Raw genomic sequence first — 23,360 nt, forward strand, 5'->3', positions numbered from 1 at the left:
GGCATTTGCTGGTAAATGAATGGAACTGGAGACTATCATGCTAAGTGAAAAGAGCCAGAGGTCGAATTTTTCTCTAATATGTGGAAGCTGATCCAAAATATGGGGTGGGGTAGAGGGGAGAAAGAAAGAGAGAGAAAGAAAAAAAAGGGAGAGGTAATTTCATTAAAATCAAGGAAAGATCAGTAGTTAGACAAAGGGAATGGAGCGGGAGGAAGGAGAAACTGGGAAAGGGAAGAGACAGTGGAATCAATCTGACATGCATACATGAATACACCACAGGATCCCAACATCAAGTATATCCATGAGACGCTATAAAAAACTATAAATAAACTGCAGAAATATCAGTAGCTGGAGGGGAGCAGAGGAAGGGAGGAGGGGGAGGTGCTGGAGGCTGAACTAGAGCAAGTTATATTCCATGATTTTGTGATTATGTGAAAATGTGTCCTAATGTTAGATATAATTAAAAAGAATCAATAAAAAGTCAATTAGGCATATCTGTCAATAAAATTTTTAATTGAAAAATCAATTAGAAAAAAAAGAAGCTGCACTTTGCAGAAGAAAGTTATATACAGAACCTCAGAAGTCATTTGCTTATCTTCCCAGTGGATCCAAGAAAGCCTGCAACATTCCCACGACACTCAGTGTCTCACTGTCCAAAGTGTGATCCTGGACCAGCAGCATCAGCAACACTAGGGAGCTTGTTTAGGGTCAGGGCCCAGCACAGATCCCTGAGTCAACACCTAAATTCAACAAGGTCCCCAACTTAGACACACTTTTCCCAGGGACTCTAAGCCCCTGCTAATATTTCCTGAAGAAATATTAGTTGTTTGGTCCCTACCCCAAACAACTGAACCCTGGGATTGCAGGGAGGGGCCCCTCAAGATCATGATTCTTTTTGAAGGTCCATTTTATTTCATTACATAATGAGGCTTAAAAAAAAAAAAAAAACTAAGCCAGATCCTGCCATTTAATAGCTGTGTCTTCAATCATGTTACTTATTCTCTTTGAGCCTTCATTTATTTTGCCATAAAATGGCCACAGAAGAGTGCTCACTTCATGAGAGTTGTTGAGAAGATGAAATTAAATAATGGAAAGGGCCTAGATGATATCTGGCACATAGTAGGTGCTCAGCTAATTAGAGTTTCCTGGCCTCGATGATGATTATCAGATCATCTGGTATCTGGAATCCCATGCAGATTTCCAGGCCTGTTCTAGTGTAGGCACAGGCACCTGGCGGCTGATTGAATGAGCAAACAGGTGATTCATATTAGACAACTTAGGGAAGATTTGCAAAAGGTGGGAGTTCTCCTTTTGCTTTTTTTGGTACTTTATTTTACCCCATAACTTTTTGTTTTAGAAAAATTGACACTTCAGACATGTATAGTATAAAGGATGTATACCTTCATTAATAGGCATTTAGTCACCTAAATTCTTTTTACCTTATTTGTTCATCTTCTCTCTCTCTTTCTCTCTCTCTCTCTCTCTCTCTCTCTCTCTCTCTCAAACACACACACTCACACATAAAAGCAAATGGAAGACACCATGATATCCACTGCTATATGTATCACATGCTTCTGCTTCCACACCCCACATCACATACAAGAAGTTTTACACAGATTTGATCATATTATATTACATACAATCTATATTCATAACTTCCCTCTTCCTCAATGTTTCTGATAACTCCTTTTTTGAGGGTCTCACTGTCTGTTTTAATCAGCTTTTTTTTTTCCTGCTGTGACTAAAAGATCTGACCAGAACAATTTTAGGGAAGAAAAGTTTATTCAAGGGCTCACAGTTTCAGAGGTCTTAGTCTATAGAAGATCACCTCCATTCCCTGGGGCTGGAGGGGAGGCAGAACGTCATAGTGGAAGAGTGTGGCAGAGGGAAGGAAGCAGCTCATGTGATGATCAGAAAGGGGAGGAGAGAGAGAGAGAGAGAGAGAGAGAGAGAGAGAAAAGAAGAAGAAGAAGAAGAAGAAGAAGAAGAAGAAGAAGAAGAAGAAGAAGAAGAAGAAGAAGAAGAAGAAGAAAAGAGAAGAGACTCCACTCTAGATACAAATATATACCCCAAAGCCACAGCCCCAATTTCCACCTCCTTCAGCCTCACCTACTACTTCAGTTACCACTCAGTTAATCCCCATCAGGGGGTTCAGTTACTGATTGGGTTAAGGCTCTCACAACCTAATCATTTCTCCCCTGAACATTCTTGCATTGTCTCACACGTGAGCTTTTGTGAGACACCTCACATCCAAACCATAATACTGTCTATTACTCTTTCCCACTGTTAAGCCTCTCTGATTGCTGGGAACATCTCATTTTGAACCAATCTGACTCCCTTGTCACTTACCTGCTCTGATCTGTTGGGGGTATCCAGGTTCTGGTTATCTGTCCCTGATAGTCTTGAAGTGTCCGAAGGTTGAAGACACTCAGTTCCCCCATCAGGACCATTCCTGTCCTGGTTGTCATCCTCTGGGTTCTTTCCTGGTGGTCAATAACCTGCCTGACAGTATCCCCTAGAAGGGAGACTGGTGGTCCACGCTTGGGCCTGGCCCTTATCACAGAGTGGACTTATTTACTCCTGGTGGCTCTGAAACATCCATGGCAGCCTGAGGTCACAGTGGTCACACTGAACTTGGGCAAACAGTGCTGCTCTTTTTCATCCAGTTCTCATGGAATCTATACTCATTGGCTAGAACACATGCAGAATATATCTTGAGACCATATCATTTATCAGGTCCTGGGGAGACAGAGATGGGGACGATACAAGCTCCAGTCTCTAGGGGGCGCTTTAGGATCCCAGCACCACCAAGTATTGGCTGCGCAGAGGGAAACCTGGGTCTCTAACTTTGACATATGGCTGTGAAGAGAAGCTAGTGTATTCATCATGCTCTCAGGCACATAGTGAACTTCTGATTTGGGCGCTGAAGAATAAATGGAGTTTGGGGGGATGGTTGCATAACATGGTGAATGTTCTAAATAACACTTTGTTGGACACTTGAAAATGGTTTTAATGATGAATTTTACGGTAAGTGAATTTTACCAGGATAAAATATAGAGAATAGATGGAAGTTTTCCAGGTAGAAAAGGTGCGTGGGAGCAGGAGAATGTAGCATCTTAGGTAAAATAATGTTTCTGAGACTTATTGGTGAACTGTTGCATAAGACAAGAGTCAGGAACAGAGCTTGTAGGCATTCCACCAGAGACATGCTAGCCAAGGACAACTTTCAACTGATGCTAAGATCCAAGTCATATTTTACTTTATTATGCACCAAGATAACTTGAAAGATTTGCCAAACATCCTGCTAAAATTGAGACCAAGGTGAGGTTAGCTCAAGGGGATTTTGAAGGACCTTAATTCAAGTGAGAGATGGAACCGACTGAACCAAGAGGGTGGCGCTCAGTCTTTCCTGCACAGTAGAATTACCTGGGGGAGGTTTAAGGAAATACATGTGAATTTGCAATCCTGGGAGGTGGTGCACGTGCCCAAGTGTTTAAGCGTCTCAGGTGATTCTGACACACAGCCAAGGTGCAGAACTTGGGTCAACTAACAGGCTTGAGTTCTTTTTATCAAGGGCGTGTCCTGTTCCCCATTGGCCCGGTTGCTCAGAGAGCACCCAGGTCAACATCTGACAAGCCAACTCCCTCTGAAGGGCTCCATTCTTCTTTTTGGAGGCGGGTAGTACTGGAAATAATGTGGATAGAGCATGAGTAAGGTCGGAGAAAACACATGTTACCAAAGCAGATCTTTTAACCAGTTTATTGTATTTTTACAATAAAAATAAATTAGTCATACACAAAAATAGTTGTCATTTTTGCTGAAGAGAAAAACAGACTGTATTTACTCATATAATTCACCTTCTACTCACCACCTTCTTACATAATAATTTAACACTATGAAGGAACATGGAATTGATGGGAGCATTTAGTGAACTTATTGCTCTGAGTCATGTGGTTCACAGGACGTCCCCAAGGAACTGGCCCCAGCAGTCCCCAGCAGGGACTGTGGAGGTGTCATCAGAAATGAGGAGGCTACCCCATCCTGCCAGGCGACCCTCCTCCTTACCAGCTCTGACCAGTCCTCCTGAGCAACAGATGCTGGTGAGCCCAACAGAGAGGGCAACAAAGAAAGAACGAGAAGGACAAGACACATGTCCTTCTCCAAATGTTGGGGGATGAGGAGAGAGCAGATTATATGAGGAAATATAATATTTAAGACAGAAAGGTGGCAATCCGGTTCAGGTACAATACCAGGGGTGAAAGTCCCTTGAACAAGTCAAAAAGCGGAGCAGTTTATACTTGACCTCAAACCCCAAGGAGTTTGGCTAATCAGTATACTAAACAATTGTAAAAAACGGACTTAGAATCTCTTAGGCATTATTGTGTGCAACATTCCAGGGAACTGGGTTAGTATGATCAGATGATCTTACACAAAATGTGGATGGCATATGTAAATAAATACCTATTAGGTCCCTTTAAAATTAACATACTCTAAATAATAGAACTATTTTGGTGTAATGACTCATTCTGCACATAGAGTTCAGAATACATATTTCCTATAAACATTTTGTATTTACAAAGAACAAAATAATAAGTTATAACAAATTATATCCTTCTGTCAAACTGGATGGCGGGGAGCTGGGGGTCAAGGCATGTGGGAGTTAGTTTGTGTAACAGAATGGGTTTCCTCTCACTGAGGTGAGGGACTCATTGTCTGGAAGATGCTGAGAAGGTTGGCTGGAAATTTCCACCATCTCGTGGTCATTTTTCCATGGCATGATGGGAGTTGGATAGGCCCAGGAATGGGGGACAGATGGTTCAGGGTGGACAGAATTACTTTGCACCAGCAAAGGTGCAAGAAATCAGAGGAGGTAAGAGAGTTCTGTTAGGTAAAGGAGCCCAGCCAGGAGGAGGCTCAGCCTCCATCAACATGTGTGATCCCAGAGAGGCAGCTAGGGTCACAGCATGCCTGCACACTCCTCTGTGGCACAGGACCAGATGAGGCAACGCTGACCACATTGTTAGTGATGCTCTGAGATATGAGGCCACAGGCAGCTCAGGGGAGCGGTGTACTGGCGAGCTTGAACTGGCTGACAGGGTGGCAAAAGTCAGGAAGGGGAAGTATGTAGGCAGTGCACTTGCCATCCCAGAACAGATGGATTAGAGAAAACTGTGCTTCTTACAGAATCACCAAAGCCCAGACCTGAAAATGACCTTGAACATGATGGTGCCCAGCCAGATGTCTGAATCCCTCTCCTGCAGCCCAACACATGGCCATTTGGCCTCTGCTCACACCTCCATGACGGGTCAGTCACCACCTGCCTTAGAGTCCCTCTGCCTTCAACAGGATCCAACTTGTGGACAGTTGGTTTTCCCGCAAGAGTTAACATTTGGCTCCCTGCAACTTGTACCTCCTTGTCCTAAGATGGCTTTCCTGGTGCCTGAGTCTCTGCTCCAGGCTGCACGTTCTCAGGAGGTCCTTTCTGCTGTTTCTGATCATCTGCATTCTTCACTTGGACTCGACATTCTCATCTGAAAACACGTGATCAACAGTCTTCCTAAAGCATGGCTCCAATGATCACAGACAAAAAGGGGTTTGACTCTCGTCCATGTTTTCTTCTTGCATAGTCTAAAGGTATTTTAAGCTTTATTTTTTTTGGTGGCTTCCTCCTGCTTTCTCAATACACTGAGCTGAGTTACCTGAAACTCTTACATCTCTTGCACCTGTTACTTGTGTAGCTAAAAAAAAATTCCAAATGTAAACCTTTATGTTGCTTCCTACTGACTTGTGAAGCTTTGGGATTTATTCTAGCTTCCCTGATCTTATTTGATTCAGAACCTGTTACCCAAGCCATTAGCTCCACAATTTCATTGTTATCCACAGTTTCTATTGGTAGGGCATCTATTTTCCTAAGTCATATTAAAAAATGTCTTGTATGACAAGGGATCAAATGCTGGTCTCTGCCTTCCAAACTGATACAATCATTCAGCTTGTCTTATATTTATGTTTTCTTCCACATTAGAAATTGATATTTCAACTCTAAAATAGGTGTATTAATAATAATAAAAAAAAGACAGTTGCTTAGGAAGGCTGGCTTGAGTTTGAGATTCTCCTGTCTCAGCCTCCTGAGTCACGGGATTATAGGCATGAGCCACCATGCTCAGTAATAGTGGCCTGGAAAGGCAATATCTAGATTTCTCTCTCTGCCTACAGCTCCATGAAAATAAACCAGGCTGGTGTCCCTTTCACTCCTTTATAAAGCCACACTTTCTAAAATAAAAAGTGCTGAACCTAAACACTTTGAGAATAAGTGGGAGATACATATTCAAGGACATAAAGAAAAAAACAATATCCAATGAACTCTGGGCCAGAGAAGTGAGACAAAAGGACAGATAGGGCAGCTCTGAGCATTCCTGCCATACAGTGGCTCTTGTGACTCCCAAGAGTCGGAAGGAGTCTCCCTCACTGTGGTTTCCCACCAGCTGGCAGCTATGGCTTAATGAAGGGAACTGATGCCCTCTAGTGGCCGGGTTGACAAGGTGTCTTGTTAGTGTTATTATGAGGTCCCTTTTCCGTGGCAAAAACTACAGGTGGTGGTGAGAACGTGGAGGATGGATAGGTCGGGTTGGCTTCTACCTAGGGCAGCAAGAGGCACCATTTTCTTTTCTGATAGTGAAAGAAACAAAGCAAACTACTTTTGTTGGAAGTTTTGTTTTTCTTGCGTCAAAAACATATCATAGCTTTAGTTTATCTAATTAAAAAACTCAGATCATGAAATGGGGCAATCCAATGCACAGAAAAAAAACCTGTTAAGATAAAAACTTCAATACCACATTATGGCAAGGTAGGAAAAATGGAGAGACCTGAGAAGGAGATGGCAGATAATAAAAGGAGAGGGTGAAAAAATGGGGACAGAGGAAGGAGACAGAGCCACCTGGAGGGAGAGAGTCATCCCAAGGCGGGCTTTTCTCAGACTTCCTCCCAGGAAAGTGGTCTGGAAACACCCGACGGTCTGACTGCATGGGTTTTGTGATGGAGAAGGGCATTTGGATACCCGAATAAAAAACTAGGGAATTAGCAAGAATTGGCTTTCTAAGACAAAAATGTCAACAAACCCTCTGTTCTATAATCTACAACCTTCCAAAGACTAACAAACTCCAAGAACAACTCAGTTGTTTGTTGTAAGAATAAAAAGACCTCTTGCTGAGGTGCCCTTTTTCCTGGAAGACATGTCCCTTTGTTCCTACCTGGCCATTATCATGGGAGGATCATAGTCCTTTGAAGGAACTGTTAGGTGACATTCAGGATCACAGGACACTGTTTCATGTCAAAGAGACAAAGCCATGTTGACCTCACCTGGTCATGAGATTCCTGAGTTGGAAGGACCAGCATGTGCCCCTTCCTTCTACTTGACAGAGAAGTCCCTTTGGGGACAGAGAGACCCAGGGGTGTGGTGGCCCATGCCTCTGTTGGGCAGCTTTGATGGCTAGAACATTTTCCCTCACTGGAGCTAAAAGTCAGCCTTCCTCTCTTCCATTCTGTCTTGTCTCCAGCATGTAAAGAAAACCTCTTCCAGACAATCTTTCAAATGACCAGCTTGTTTAGTGATATCTGGAAGCAGCTGCATTATAGTAAAAACTTCCCTGTGACAAGAAGCAAAAGCAAGTGGCAAGAGGGAAACAGAAGGCACTGGACAGAAACTGTCTATATATGTGGCTTCTCACATCTCCTTTTGTTTGGTCAGCAGGGCAGGCTGGGCTTCTGCTGGGCTGTGGACCTGCAGGAGTCACATGAGCATCAGGGGAGATGGAGATGCTGTGGGAAGTGGTGCCTGTGCTCTCCAGGAAGAGGAGCTGGGAGGGACCCTCAGAAGGCCCAAGGCTGGTGGGAATCCTAGTGGCATGTGCTGGGTCAGGCTGGTGATATCACTTCCCAAAGCTGCAAATAATCATCCAGTTGGCAGAGTTCCAGGTAAAAGAGCTCATGGGAGAAACTCAGTTGCTAAAAATACAGACTTGCTTTACAAGGGTAACATGCCCAGGGCCAAAAATAAGAGACATTTTCTATAAGTTTACAGTTATTTAGCTTGATACCTTTCTTAATGAATAAAAGAAAAGAAAAATATTGCTCTTAAGTGGTTTTTCAGTTGGTTCATCTTTCAATATGTGCTACACCTTGCTGCAGGCGTGAGGTCTCTGGAACTACATAAAGTGAGTCAGGAAATATGGGAGGGGCTTCACAGCTCCTTTTCCCAGGCTGACAGCACAGGCAAGGGTCTTCCTGGTCAAGTCTGGGAGGAGGTAAGGATTGGGAGTCATGGGAGTCATGTGATTTAGATGTTTTTTTTGGGGACCTACCGGCTCGACTTTCTAGTAGGTGGTGAAGAACATGGGAGAGATGGCTGAGGAAGGCAGGAGCCCAGAGCCTAGAGCCCAGAGCCCAGGGCTGTGGGCCTTGGGAATCTGCTTTGCCACATGGAAGGCCCATGGCCAGAGGGACTTGTCAACTTGAAATGGAGCCAGAATTCCAGGCAATCACCTGGTTCTCCCTCTGGCTTTCTTGTCTCATGGGACAGTTCTGCTGAGGGTGGAGTTCAGCCAAACCTGCAGAGCTCTGTCACTAGGGCCTGTAACTTTGTGGGGAAAATGGAAACAGAAATCTGAATCGTGGGAATGAGGACTCGACCTCCAGGTGGAGGAGAGAATTCAAAGGCCTGAGCTTTGTTGCTGGTGGAAACTTCAGGCTTTTGGTTAGAAATGAAGCTGCATCCTTCACACCTAAGACCTCTATAGTGGTAGAGGTGCGGTTGGGTAAGGGTCATGTGCAGGTGATTGGAACAGGCACTCAGTTCTGCCACGGAATGGCAGGTCAATGACCTGAGCTGAGCCTCAGATATTTCCTTGTCAATAAAGTGGGACGATTATTTATCCCCTGCTTCCCATTCTGGGATGTTGTGACGACTAATAAACTAATATCTGTGAATACACCTGCTAAACAATGAAGCACTACATTAATGTGAGATATCTGTGTCATAAGGCAGCAAAACAGTCTAATGTCTTTGAGAATGAAAACAGGCATAGCCAGGCTGAGGTGACAGAGGGTGCACAGGTCTCAGCAAGGCTTGGCGGGTCTTTGGGACAGAGCGCTGCCTCTGACTGTCCAAGGATGCTAATTTTGGAAGGCCAGTCACACCAGGGATGAGGCAGTGCTTGGTTAGTGGCCTGTCTGCTTACGTGCAAAGCACCAGGGCAGGAGTTGGGCTGAGAGCTACGGAGTTTCCCATGGCTTGGTTTTCAGAGAGCACCGTTAGCAGATGCCAGGTCTCAAGGAAGGGGTCATCAGTACATAATGATGATTAAAGGACCCACTGTGGCTTACTAACATCCGGGGCACAAAGCTCCTGGGTACACTTGACCAAAGGCAAGGGTGGTGATGAAGTTGACTGTCAGTGTCCTGGGCCAGGGAGCCAGGCAGGCACATTGCTTATAGCCCCTGGGAGGGCAGGGATGATGCCCTGCTGACGGGAATGCGGGGTGTTATCTACTCCCCAGGAACCCTGCATGCCTATTGGCCACACGAGTGCAAGAGGCACAGCAGGCGGTCTTGTAGTAGTTGTAGACACAGAGACGGGCCTGGACCACCACGTTGCAGTTGTAGTACTTGTCCTTGCAGTTCTCATCTGTAGTGGGAGAGAGAACACAAGACTCCTGAGCTCAAGAGGCAGCCTGGACCAGAGGAAAGAGGAAGGGCGGTGGATATGGCTTTTCGTCCTGTTCCTGCTATTTTGTTAATCTTTTTTGTTTTTTAAATAGGACTTTTTGTTGTTGTTGATAGACCTTTATTTTATTTATTTATATGTAGTGCTGGGAATCGAACCCACATACCAGGCAAGTGCGATACCGCTGAGCCACATCCCCAGCCCTATTTTGTTAATCTTGTAGTTCCAACTCTAGAAAAACTAGGGCTAACAGGAACATACCTCAATATTGTAAAAGCAATCTATGCTAAGCCTCAGGCTAGCATCATTCTGAATGGAGAAAAATTGAAGGCATTCCCTCTAAAATCTGGAACAAGACAGGGATGCCCTCTCTCACCACTTCTGTTCAACATAGTTCTTGAAACACTGGCCAGAGCAATTAGACAGACGAAAGAAATTAAAGGCATAAAAATAGGAAAAGAAGAACTTAAATTATCACTATTTGCAGATGACATGATTCTATACCTAGCAGACACAAAAGGGTCTACAAAGAAACTATTAGAGCTAATAAATGAATTCAGCAAAGTGGCAGGATATAAAATCAACATGCATAAATCAAAGGCATTCCTGTATATCAGCGACAAATCCTCTGAAATGGAAATGAGGACAACCACTCCATTCACAATATCCTCAAAAAAAAAAAATACTTGGGAATCAACCTAACAAAAGAGGTGAAAGACTTATACAATGAAAACTACAGAACCCTAAAGAGAGAAATAGAAGAAGATCTTAGAAGATGGAAAAATATACTCTGTTCATGGATAGGCAGAACTAACATCATCAAAATGGCAATATTACCAAAAGTTCTCTATAGGTTTAATGCAATGCCAATCAAAATCCCAATGGCATTTCTTGTAGAAATAGATAAAGCAATCATGAAATTCATATGGAAAAATAAAAGACCCAGAATAGCAAAAACAACTCTAAGCAGGAAGTGTGAATCAGGCGATATAGTGATACCAGACCTCAAACTATACTATAGAGCTATAGTAACAAAAACAGCATGGTACTGGTACCAAAACAGGCGGGTGGATCAATGGTACAGAATAGAGGACACAGAAACCAATCCACAAAACTACAACTATCTTATATTTGATAAAGGGGCTAAAAGCATGAAATGGAGGAAGGATAGCATCTTCAACAAATGGTGCTGGGTAAACTGGAAATCCATATGCAACAAAATTAAACTGAATCCCTTTCTCTCACCATGCACAAAAGTTAACTCAAAATGGATGAAGGAGCTTGATATCAAATCAGAGACTCTGCGTCTGATAGAAGAAAAAGTTGGCTACGACCTACATACTGTGGGGTCGGGCTCCAAATTTCTCAATAGGACACCCATAGCACAAGAGTTAATAACTAGAATCAACAAATGGGACTTACTCAAACTAAAAAGTTTTTTCTCAGCAAAAGAAACAATAAGAGAGGTAAATAGGGAGCCTACATCCTGGGAACAAATCTTTACTCCTCACACTTCAGATAGAGCCCTAATATCCAGAGTATACAAAGAACTCAAAAAATTAAACAATAAGAAAACAAATAACCCAATCAACAAATGGGCCAAGGACCTGAACAGACACTTCTCAGAGGAGGACATACAGTCAATCAACAAGAACATGGAAAAATGCTCACCATCTCTAGCAGTCAGAGAAATGCAAATCAAAACCACCCTAAGATACCATCTCACTCCAGTAAGATTGGCAGCCATTATGAAGTCAACCAACAACAAGTGCTGGCGAGGATGTGGGGAAAAGGGTACACTTGTACATTGCTGGTGGGACTGTAAATTGGTGAGGCCAATTTGGAAAGCAGTATGGAGATTTCTTGGAAAGCTGGGAATGGAACCACCATTTGACCCAGCTATTCCCCTTCTCGGTCTATTTCCTAAAGACCTAAAAAGAGCATGCTACAGGGACACTGCTACATCGATGTTCATAGCAGCACAATTCACAATAGCAAGACTGTGGAACCAACCTAGATGCCCTTCAATAGACAAATGGATAAAAAAATGTGGCATTTATACACAATGGAGTATTACTCTGCATTAAAAAATGACAAAATCATAGAATTTGGAGGGAAATGGATGGCATTAGAGCAGATTATGCTAAGTGAAGTTAGCCAATCCCTAAAAAACAAATGCCAAATGTTTTCTTTGATGTAAGGAGAGTAACTAAGAACAGAGTTGGGAGGAAGAGCATGAGATGAAGATTAACATTAAACAGGGACGAGGGGTGGGAGGGAAAAGGAGAGAGAAGGGAAACTGCATGGAAATGGAAGGAGACCCCCATGGTTATACAAAATTACATACAAGAGGAAGTGAGGGGAAAGGGGGAAAAAAAACAAGGGGGAGAAATGAATTACAGTAGATGGGGTAGAGAGAGAAGATAGGAGGGGGGGGAGGGGATGGGGGTCAGTAGGGGATAGGAAAGGCAGTAGAATACAACAGACACTAGTATAGCAATATGTAAAACAGTGGATGTGTAACCGATGTAATGCTGCATTCTGTATACAGAGTAAAATGGGAGTTCATAACCCACTTGAATCAAAGTGTGAAATATGATATGTCAAGAACTATGTAATTTTTTGAACAACCAACAATAAAAATTAAAAAAAAATCTTGTAGTTCCCTTTTCTCTTAATTGGATTTTACATATTGGTAAACAACTAAATGCTTTTTCCCCATTGAAAAGACACCATAGGCAAGAATAAACGAACAAATTGGAGGGGTAAAACAAAAATTCATATCACATCTTATTAGTTGGAAACCTTTTCCAAATGTGTGCCAGCTGAGTGACAAGACTTCAGAACAAATGACTTTGTTATGCCAATTGAAACCTGCATAAGCAATTCCAAGGATCTGGCAATTCAAACTGTCCTTAATTATCTATATCCATGTGCCTGAGACAAGCAGGCAACTTAACATGTACAAGTATTCTTTTCAATTATTGCATTATAATATGACCTTAAAAAAACAACGTGAGGGACAATTTGTGATCCAAATTTAAATTAAGTTTTCAACTCTGTGGTGTTGCCAATGCAAGTGAACATGTTTGTGTGTATGCACACACACAGTAATTGGCCACAGTAATTATTTCAAACTTGTTCCTCAGCTTCCTGGCTGGACATTGTGTTTTATACTGATGGTAACACATTCTCCTAAAATGTGTTTTGGATATTTTCTCACCATCTTTCCTATTCTCTTCCTCTCCCTCTTTGTTTTCCCCTTCCTTCCGTCCTTCCTTCCAACTTGGGCTATGACATTCTAAGCAGGAAAACAGCTTTTAACTTATTGTGTTCTCATAATTAGCAATAACATCTAGGGTTTTGGGTTTAGCTTATGAAGGCTTTAACCAATTCCAAGCTATTTATAGTTTTTTTCCTAGCATTTAATTTTTTTAAAATTTATAGTTGTAGATAGACAAAGTACCTTTATTTTATTTATTTATGTGGTGCTGAACCCAGTGCCCCATGCATGTGAGGCAAGTGTTCTACCTCTGAGATATAACTCCAGCCCATTTTTTTCCCCTAGCATTTTTATAGTGTTTTCTGTTAGGCTCCTTAATCTATTGGGCACTTGTATTTATTTGTATATGGCATGATGTAAGATTTAAGGTGTCTTGTTTAATAATAAAAAAAACAAATTGTTTCAATACAATGGAAATTTCTCCTTTCCTCAATTAACTTTCAACCATTATCCTAGTTAATTTCCCTTGGATAAAAAAGTCTGTTTCAGAATTCTGTGGTGTAACAGTTGGCTGTCTCTGCCAGTAACAGTACTATATAGTTTTAGTTTTTGTATATAATGGTATCGAGAGGGTGGAAACTTGATCTGGCTATGGTGTTCAGAGATTGGGTCTTGGGAAAGTGATTAGACTTGGAAAAGGTAATTAGGATGAAAGGTAATTACTTGGGACTCTCGGTTTCAGAGTTTTTTCCATCCCATGAATGAATCCTGGTGGCTTTAAAGAAGAGGCACAGAGACCAGAGATGGTGTGCTCCCTGTCTCTTGCCACGTGATGCCATGTGCTGCCTTGGGACTTTGTTAGCAAGAAGGCCATCACTCAAACTGAGCCAATGCCAGGAGCTCAGCTTTGAGACTCCCAAATGGGAGATAAGTAAATCTCTCTCTTTCTTCCTCTGGTCCTGGGATTGAATCCACGGCCTTAGGCATGACAGCCTACTGATACATTTCCATGTTCCCTTTAATGTTACTATGATGATGAGGAGAGTAAATAGGTACCTAGGGACCCAGAAGAATTCTCACAAAGGGGGTTAGAGTTAGTCAGTTTTTCTTCCATGTGACCAAAATACCTGACATGAACTACTTAAAGGAGGAAATGTGTATTTTGGCTCACAGTTTCAGAGGTGTCAATCCACAGTTGGCTGACTCCATTGCTTTGGGTCTGAGGGGAGGAAGAACATCAGGGTGGAAGGGCATGGTGGAGGAAAGCTGCTCAACTCATGGCAGCTGGGAAGCAGAGAGGAAGGAAGGGGTCACAGACAAGATGTCATCCCAAGGACACACCTCCAAAGACCCTCTCCCTCCAACTAGGCTTCACCTCCTACAGTTTCCACCAACAATGGATTAATCTACAAATGAGGTCAGAATCTTCAGGATCCATTCACTTCTCCAAGCCCCACCTCTGAACAGTGATGCACTGGGGTCCAAGTGTTTAACACATGAGCCTTTGGGGGGCATTCCAGATCCAGACCTTAATAGGGCGTTATGATTTAGATATGAGGTATCCCCCAGTAAGTTCACATGACAGGCAAAGTAGGAACGTTCAGAGGTGAAATAATCAGATCATGAGAGCTGTGTCCATCAGTGAATTAATCTATTTGATTGATTGATAAGTTGAATGAATTATTGGGTGGTAATTGTAGGCAGGTGGGGCATGGCTGGAGGAAGTAGGTCATTGGGGGGGGTGCCCTTGGGATGACATATTTTGTCCCTGGCTCCTTGCTCTCTCTGTTTCCTGGCTGCCATGAGCTGAGAATCGTTCTTCCTCCATGCTCTTCTGCCATGATGTTCTGTCAGCTGACCATGGGAAAAACTCTGAAACCGAGAGAGTCCCGAGTAAACTTTTCCTCCTCTAAATTGTTCTTATCAGGCATTTTGATCACAGCAGTGAAAAGGTGAATCATCATCATCATCATCATCATCATCGTCATCTGAATAATAAAAGCTCAGCACATTTCTATTCTGGAGCCAGTCCTGGCAAGCTTGGCAATATATTCTGAGTAGACTGTATGTGTGTGTGGGGGGGTTTGGGGGCATCCAGTATGCCTCTGGAGCTGCATCTTCACCCACCTCACACCTTCTTTTGCCCAGTAGATATGTAAGTTACCTTCTTTAGTTTTCTAACTGTAATTCAGTTCTATAAGGATTCATAAGGACCATTCCTCATGAACCACAGCCCAGGGAACCTGACCCAATTTCTAGGTTATAGGTTGGGTGGGGCCTCCTGAATTGCAGGGCTGTCATTCCCTGCAGGACTCCAGCCATATGGTGGCTACCTCTCCCACTGGGATCTCTCCATTCTTGATTTGAGATTCTGGACTGTGCCATGCAGACATGGGGTTGGTCTCTCCATCACTGTCTCTATCTGTTCTTGAATCTCCCCTTCCTCCATTCTCAACCAAGCTGCTGTGAGGTCTCAGCATTCCTCTATATGGACAAGCAAAACTGGTTTGCATATACAATTAAAAGTTGGAAATTCTACTACTTTGACTTTAAGAATGATAGAACTAAATCTTTGGATGCACTAAAAAGTTAATGAATTCACACTAAAGTTTTTCTTTTGGCTGGGATAGCCATTCATACTGTGAATAGTTACCTTAAACCCTTTAACTTACAATGTCAAGAGTTTGACCCTTGAATTCCATGACTTCATGAGGTCACAGACATATCTACATCAGTTTGGCATTTTCAGAGTTTAAGAAAGATGAATATTTTCTCTCTTTTTTTTTTGGGGGGGGGTGTACTAGGGATTGAACCCAGGAATACTCGGCCACTGAGCCACATCCCCAGCCCTACTTTGTATTTTATTTAGAGAGAGTCTCACTGAGTTGTTTAGCACTTCACCGTTGCTGAGGCTGGCTTTGAACTTGTGATCCTCCTGTCTCAGTCTCCCGAGCCACTGGGATTACAGGTGTGTGCCAACACGTCTGGCTGGACATTTTCTCTAGGACAGGAACTTAGGGGACTTACCAACTTCAGGGACACAGTCCTGGGGGTTACAAGATTCTCTCTCTTCTGGTTTCAACTGAGGGTCACAGAGATTACTTAGGGTCATATCATCTGACAGACACCTCACTTCCCGGACCCGGAAGCCACCCTGGCAGCTCTTGGAGCACTGTATGGCAACAAAGAGGAAAAGTCAGTCTATTAGCTCCACACACCAGAGAGGGAAGATATTGAGAAAGTTCAAACATTTCCAAAATGGAGACAGAATATTAAAGCAAACTCCCATGCACCTATCACCCAGAGTGCAACTCATGCTGTGTCTCATCTATGCCCCTCTCACTTCTACTCCTCATACTGTTTTGAAGCAAATACAGGCATCATATCACTCCTTCCATAATATTTTAGTTTATAGCTCTAAATGATAAGAACCCTTAAAAATGATAATACCTTGTTACACTTAAAAACTAAAAGTTCCTTCCTTATCATCAAAATATATATTCAGTGTCCTATTTTCACTTGCCTCATGAATCTCACAGGCTTTATAAGTACTTGCTTTTCTTTACATTCTAGGATTCATATCAGGTCTGCATATGGCAATTAGTTGATGTCTTTTTTGACTCTTAATCCACAAGTTTCCTTTCCAGTGGCTTTTCCCACTGGTACTTCAAACATTTTTGGGTAAAAGAACTGAGTTTTTTTTCTGTGGAATTCTGAAAGAATGGATTTTGCTGAATGGATTTTACATGTTCCTCTGTTCTCTGTATTTCCATCCATTGAATTGGATCTAGAAGAGGCCTCAACAGGTACATGATTCATTCAGAGTTGTGTGGCTCTCTCTCTCCTGGGAATGTTATCAGCCACTGACATGTAATGCCCAGATCCTTAGGTCATTTGGGGCTGAAACATGATACTGTAGTTCTCTTTTTCTTCTTTTTTTTTGAATTTTTAAATATTTATATTCTTTAGTTTTCGGTGGACACAACATTTTTATTTTTTTATTTTTATGTGGTGCTGAGGATCGAACCCAGCGCCCTGTACATGCCAGGCGAGCATGCTACCACTTGAGCCACATCCCAGCCCCTCTCTCATTTCTTCTTAAGAATCCCTTCCCCAGATTTACTTTTTGCTTACCCAGTGGTATAATTAAAAGAAAAAAAGAGTAAACGCTCGATTCTTTCTCTTTATCACTTTTCAGAACAATGAGGTGATTCTCTAACATCCTGTAATGGTGATCTATTAGTTTGTTTTGTTTTTTAAAAACTATTTATTTATTGTTTTTTTTTGTTTTGTTTTGCTTTTATTTTTTCCTGTAGTGCAGGGGATCAAACCAGGGCCTTGTGTGTGCTAGGCAAGTGCTGAAAATGCCAAATTCTTCCTCTACCTCTGTGCTCATCCTCCAGCTCTTACTTTTTAAAAAAAATTGCTATAAACCTATTACAAATTGATGGACTTAAACATATATAATGTGTTTCATTGAGTTAATTATACTTATTATTCTTACCAATGCTCAAACCATCCATCAGTGTCTAGCTGAAGACTGTAAAAGTTGCCTCCTAAGTCTTTTGGACATGAATTCAGCTGTTTTTGAGAAGGGCTGATGAAAAGCTCATATCTGCTGTCTCAAATCTGGAATCAGCCGTTCCTTTAAGAATCCCTGGTCCCCCCTACTGGCAAGAGATATTTCAAAACTGCAATTTGGATATCAGGAGTGCCCTTTGCATTGTATTTGTCACTGTTCGTAGGCTCTTTCAGTGGATGAAATGAGAAACTAGAAAACACTCTTTAAAGATGTATTAATTTATAAGTTATAATATTAGTACCTTACTTTTTTTCCTTTACTTTGTTTATTTATTTTTATGTGGTGCTGAGGATCAAACCCAGTGCCTCACATGTGCGAGGCAAGCGCTCTACCACTGAGCCACAACCCCAGCCTAGTACCTTATTTCTAAGTAATAATATAGCACCTTTAGCAACATTTCTTTAATCCAATCAGCTACTGTTCCTCTGCAGCAGTGTTTCTCAGAATACGGACCAAGATTGACTGCATCCTGCTTATTAAAAATACAATCTTTGTCCAGGATGGGCCCAAATTTGGTCTTTTCAAACAAGGTCCCCAGATGATTCTTATGCACACTGAAAGAGTCACTGCTCTACAATTTAGAAACCAAGCTTCAGATTCACCCCACTGAGCAGGGCTACCCCCAGCAGCAGCTACTTAGAGTAGATTGCCACAGAGAGTCTAGAATCCACTTTTCAACTGAGCCCAGCCTGGCCTAGAGGGCCAGCAGGGGAACACCGTATTAAGACAATCTCTGTCAAGAGCACCATGACTTACCATGCTCCATTCTGTGCTAAACCATTTAGCTCCACAAGGCTGGAGGTGGCACGATTGTTGGCTGGGGGGTCTCTCCAGGAAGGAGCATTCGTAGGGGTCCAGCACTTCAAAAGTGTCTGCGTTCTTCCTCACACAAATCACCTCCCTCTGCTGTGTCCCACTCCCACACCCGATGGAACACTGGAGAAAGCAACAGAGGGAGATGGTGCCATGTGAGGGAAAGGGGACAAGAACTACTGTCCATCAAGGGACAGCACCCATTCTGCCACCAAGTCAGTGCGAAGAACCCAAGGGAACCTGAAGATGTTTTTGGAGGAGAAGCTACATGTGGATTCCAATTTTCCTAACAGTTCTGCTCTGGAGTGCACAGTCAGTGCCCTTGGGTTGACACCACTCAAGGTCGCTGGTCCCTGATGCCACATTGTCTTCTGTGCTGGGACTGAATAGTTTCTCTACCTTAAAGGAACTTGCCAGCCAGTTAATTTGGCTGTTTCTGTCCAGCAGACTCTGACACCTCTCAGAGGTGCTAAAACAATCAGCTGACATTTTTATTTTATCTTTTAGATTCTTAGAGGGTGGATAGCATGAATGAATTAATCTCCCAGAGCCTGCACACCTGTGGAAGAAGGGCTACATTAAAATTCTTGGAACACATAAACTGAGAAGAAGACCCCAGACATGGGGCAATGTCCCCTATGGTCATTCCTCCCTTCCCAACAGGCAGGCCCCAAATCCTGCTCCCTTCCTCTCTGCTCAGCCTGGGCCACTGAGTCCAACTGAACTGTGTGACAGCTGTGATCCGACACTACGGTTTCATAGAGATATCTTCCATTGCCCGTTTCCATGGATATATTTAGAGTCCCATAAACAGTCACTTCTGAATTATTTGGGAATTTAGATGCTAGGTGCTTTGTTACCAATAAAGATTTAAAAAATCTGGTTAAAAGTTGCCTCACCCCAGACTCTAGCTCTGAGCACCCTGGCCTGGGCGTGGGGCCCCTTTGGGGTGAGACAGAGTCTCTTGGCACTTAGCCACCCTGGTCTCTCAGTAAGAACTCTGAGTACCTAGCCCTGCCCTGGGGTTCTGGTGGATCTGGGGGGTGAGTCTTGGGGGTGGGCAGGCAGGGGAGTTACCCCAGCCTATACTTTTCAAGTTCTTGTCATGTCTCTGCTTATCCCCATCCCTTGGTTCACCCGAGAGGGACACTGGGCCTGGGACTTCACAGAAAAGGATGAGGAAGGTGCTGGTTTGACATGCTCCCTACCCCCTCATATCCAGCCTGCAGGGCTTGGTCTCCCCGGGACTCAGTTCTGACAGCAAAATTTACTTGGCTTGATGCAAGATTCTAAGTGGGATCTCCACCCATCCGTTCCTCTCTCCAATTACAGATGCACAAAATGTGCCTCAGAGGACACACCCGAGGCATCATTTAGAGGCTGAGCTACTTCTGTTTGCATCAGGGCTGCAGAGAGTGCTCTGGGTATTGCTCACAAACCCCCGATCCATCTCTTTCTTGGGGGTTCCTTGTACCTCTTCTCTTGCTGGGGGAGGGCTCATAACAATGTCCCCTGGCCCCTAATACCTGAAAGAGGAAGCCACAGCAGCACTGTGGGAGGGTCCCCAACATGTTGCCTGTGTTTCTTTTCTGGTCAGCAAGTCCTGGGATGCAGGCTCCATCAGGACCCCAAGAGATTCACAGAGAGATCTCCTGCCTGCCTCTTGTGCCCTGGGGAGCCGAAGGCCCTGGCTTGGCTATGCTGTCTGCCAACCCTGGAGGTAGCAGGGATTAGAGAGATGGCAGGGAGTCACAGCAGAGGTGAGGCAGCCAGGTTTGGTGGCAGAGGCCAGGAGTGGTGCATATGTGGTGATCTACCTTGGCACAGCGGCAGGCCTGGCTTCCACTGGAGAATGCTTTGTGGGACTGGGTCAGTGCCAAGGGCCAGAGGAGATGGGCCAGGGCCTGGTCCTCAGAGGACTCTGAAGGACATGGGGTTACTGCCCAAGGATAGGTCCATCTTAGCCCATGGATACCAGAGCCTGGGGCCCCTGACTGCTTGGTGCTAGAGGCGTGGTGGCAGTGGTGGCAGCTGCAGTGGGCACACTGTGGCAGACTCTGGAGCATGCATTTGTTTTTTCCATTCCACTGTGGCATGTGCCTCTTAGGGGGACAGTGCTGCAGCTATTACTTAGCTCTGAGCCCTGGGTTTGATAAACAATGCAGCTCAGGACCAACCCAGCCTCTGTCATTTTGGGTCACCCAGAGTGGTGCTTCTGGCTTGCAGTCCTACGGCAGAGACCTTTCCCTGGCCAGTCTGTTCCTCCTCCCCTGCTGGTGAGCTTGGGTCTGAGGCTCAGCCTCTCTGGGCTGGGGCAGGGGCAAACATGTGAAAAAGCTGGCAGAAAAAAAATTAATAAAAATGGAAACAGAATATTTATTAAAGGTTCCCCATGTCCCAAGCAATGAGTAACTCCCCATATGTGTAGCATCTTATGAAACTTGTTAACAGCATGAGGAGATTGGTGCTATCCTTATATTCAGATGAGGAAACAGGCTCAGGGGGGTAAAATTACCTGCTCCAGTCAGAAAACTAGTGAGAAGGGGAGCCGGAATAAGTTATCAATGTGTCTGACTCTGACGTTCAGCAGAGTAGGCAATGGAAGTAGTTGAATTCTCTTTTTTGTCTGAAATTTTCTGTAATTTTATGAATTATTTATAAGAATATTAAAGAAAAATGTAAAACATTTTTCCATGATGTTTACATAAAAACTATGTTTTGAGATTTCGGGTTGAAATATTTTCAAGTTGTATTTTCACTTGCTATTATCTCACACATACTTTTTATATCCTTTAATGATCATTGTCATTGGTACACAATATTTTACTGAGTCTGACATCCCATAATATCCATAGCCACCCTGCTGTCATGAACATCTCTGCTGAAAAAGCCTTTTTTCTTCTGTTAATTATTTCCTTAAAGCAAATCCCCAGGAGTAGGGTGACTGGGTGAAGGCAAATGAACATTTTTATGGTTCTTGACTTTTATTGCCAAATTGCTTTCCAAAGGGCTTGTATCAATTTATAAGGACAAGGCAGTCCATTTTTTTTTCAAGGTCTGTTTTTAGAGCTACTTAAAAGAAATAAAATTGTATATGGAGCCAGAGGTCCTGATAATGTGTAAATCATGAGCATCAGCCAAAATGTCCTTGGAGAACCAGCCAGCCCCGGGAGCCAAATGCTAAGTGGTCCAAGAACTCCAATACCGAGGGGAATCACAGCAGGGCAATCAGAGGGAATGACCTGCTGCTAGGTTTTTTCAGGGGGGTCACCTTCAAAGTTGGAACAGTGAGGAAAGAATTGATTCATCCATCAAGTTACTTTTTTAAAGTATTCAATATTCTCCGTTCTTTATAATGTACAACTCCAACTTGTAAAACTTTCAGCTCTGACATTGAGTGCAGACAAAGCTGGCCTAATTAACAGTAACAATACCAGAGCAGCAGCAGCAGCAGCAGCACCAGCAGCAGCTGCAACTCCCTGTGTTTATAACCTCCGAAGGCGTGACCATTGCCATCATTTTAAAGATAAGGAAACCGTGCCAGGCCATAGCTCCCTGAGAGCAGGGATGTTTGTTTTGCTTCCTGATGTAGCCTAAGTGTTGAAATGAGCACACAGTAGATGCTCAATAAATACTTTTGGTGCATGAGGCACAAAAGCCCAAGTAGCTTCTCCAGAGTCATGGGAGCCACTGCACAGCTGGGATTCAACGCTGGGACACCTGCCACAAAGTCCGGGTTCCTAAGCCCTCTGGATGCTGCCTGTTGCATGGGACAGACAGACACACCCAGTTCTGGCCACTCACCTGACTCCAGCTCCCAGCGAACCACTCCACCTTGCCAGTGCAGGGTCCATTGTCACACGGGGTGGCCTCTGCTGGCCGGTTGTTCCCGCAGCCCTCCAAGGGCAGGCTGCTGACGTGGTTGGTCATGCACACCACTGAGCGAGTCCTCACTCCAACCCCACACTCGGCTGAGCACTGTGAGACAGGAGGAGGGCAGGTGAGAGAGGCGGCACCCCAGACTCGGAAGCCCCTTCCAAATGATGCCAAGGAGGGAGGAACACCTCATTTCTATACCAAGTCTTTCTGGTCACGATTCCCTGACTACAGGACAGGCTCATAGAGCCCACGGCATGCTGTTCCCTCTGCCTGGAATACTCTTCCCTTCCCCAGGACCCATCAGACCCCTTTAGGCTCAAATGTTATCATCTCTGGGAAACTCCCTTGATCATCGATTCAATGCACTCTTTCTAGCATCAGAATCCTATGGCAGTCTGTAGTCTGCCTTCTTCTACTGTGTTATGGTTACTTGTGTCCTATTTCTTTATTTTTTTCTTTATAGAAATAATCTTGGCAAGGAAAGGGACTATTGAATCATCCTTAATTCCTTCTCATATCACTGCCTTATCCATGGATGAATCCATGAATATCAGCTGAATAAATGAACATGAACTTGGGTCCCCTCCCCCGCTCATTTTCTTAACACTTTCAGTCCTGTAAGTGGTCATTTATAGCATGACCAAAGTCCATCTAAAGGTTTCTAGGTCTTCTTTTATTTTTATTTTTGGGTGTTGGTGCTTGAACACAGGGATGCTTTACCATTGAGCTACATCCCCAGCCCGATTAATTTTTTTTGAGACAGGGTCTCATTAAGTTGCTGTGGGTCTTACTAAGTTGCTGAGGCTGGCCTTGAACTTGCAATCCTCTTGTGTCAGCCTCTGAAGTTGCTGGGTCTACAGGTGTGTGCCCAGCTAGGTCTTCTTTTAAAGACAGAGTTAGGAAGTTTGGTTTCTACCAATTACCACTTAAAATTTTGTTGTGTATATTTAAGGTACACAACATGATGTTATGGGACACAGAGATAATAGAAAGATTACTATAGTGAAGCAAATTAACATACCCACCATCTCACATAGTTACTCCCCTTTTTATGGCCATAGCAGCTAAAACCGACTCATTTCGCATGAACAAATTTATTATCTATAGTCCTCATGTTGCACATGACAGCTCTAGATTTTTTTCAT

General features: G+C 43.5%; 1 protein-coding gene across 2 annotated transcripts in view; it reads right to left on the reverse strand.

Moving 5' to 3' along the window:
* Positions 1-3,743: 3,743 nt before the first annotated feature.
* Thsd4 (thrombospondin type 1 domain containing 4) overlaps positions 3,744-23,360 on the reverse strand; it is a 582,503-nt gene continuing 562,886 nt past the window's right edge. For both annotated transcript variants that reach the window (XM_040274354.2, XM_021727964.3), the window contains 4 exons: positions 22,141-22,314; positions 18,280-18,459; positions 15,969-16,113; positions 3,744-9,679 (listed from right to left, as the gene is read on the reverse strand). In XM_040274354.2, the coding sequence (XP_040130288.1) occupies positions 9,537-9,679; positions 15,969-16,113; positions 18,280-18,459; positions 22,141-22,314 (642 nt within the window). In that variant the 3' untranslated portion in view covers positions 3,744-9,536. The remainder of the gene's footprint in view (positions 9,680-15,968; positions 16,114-18,279; positions 18,460-22,140; positions 22,315-23,360) is intronic.

Source organism: Ictidomys tridecemlineatus, chromosome 5 (assembly GCF_052094955.1).
Source record: "Ictidomys tridecemlineatus isolate mIctTri1 chromosome 5, mIctTri1.hap1, whole genome shotgun sequence".
Lineage (NCBI taxonomy): Eukaryota > Metazoa > Chordata > Mammalia > Rodentia > Sciuridae > Ictidomys > Ictidomys tridecemlineatus.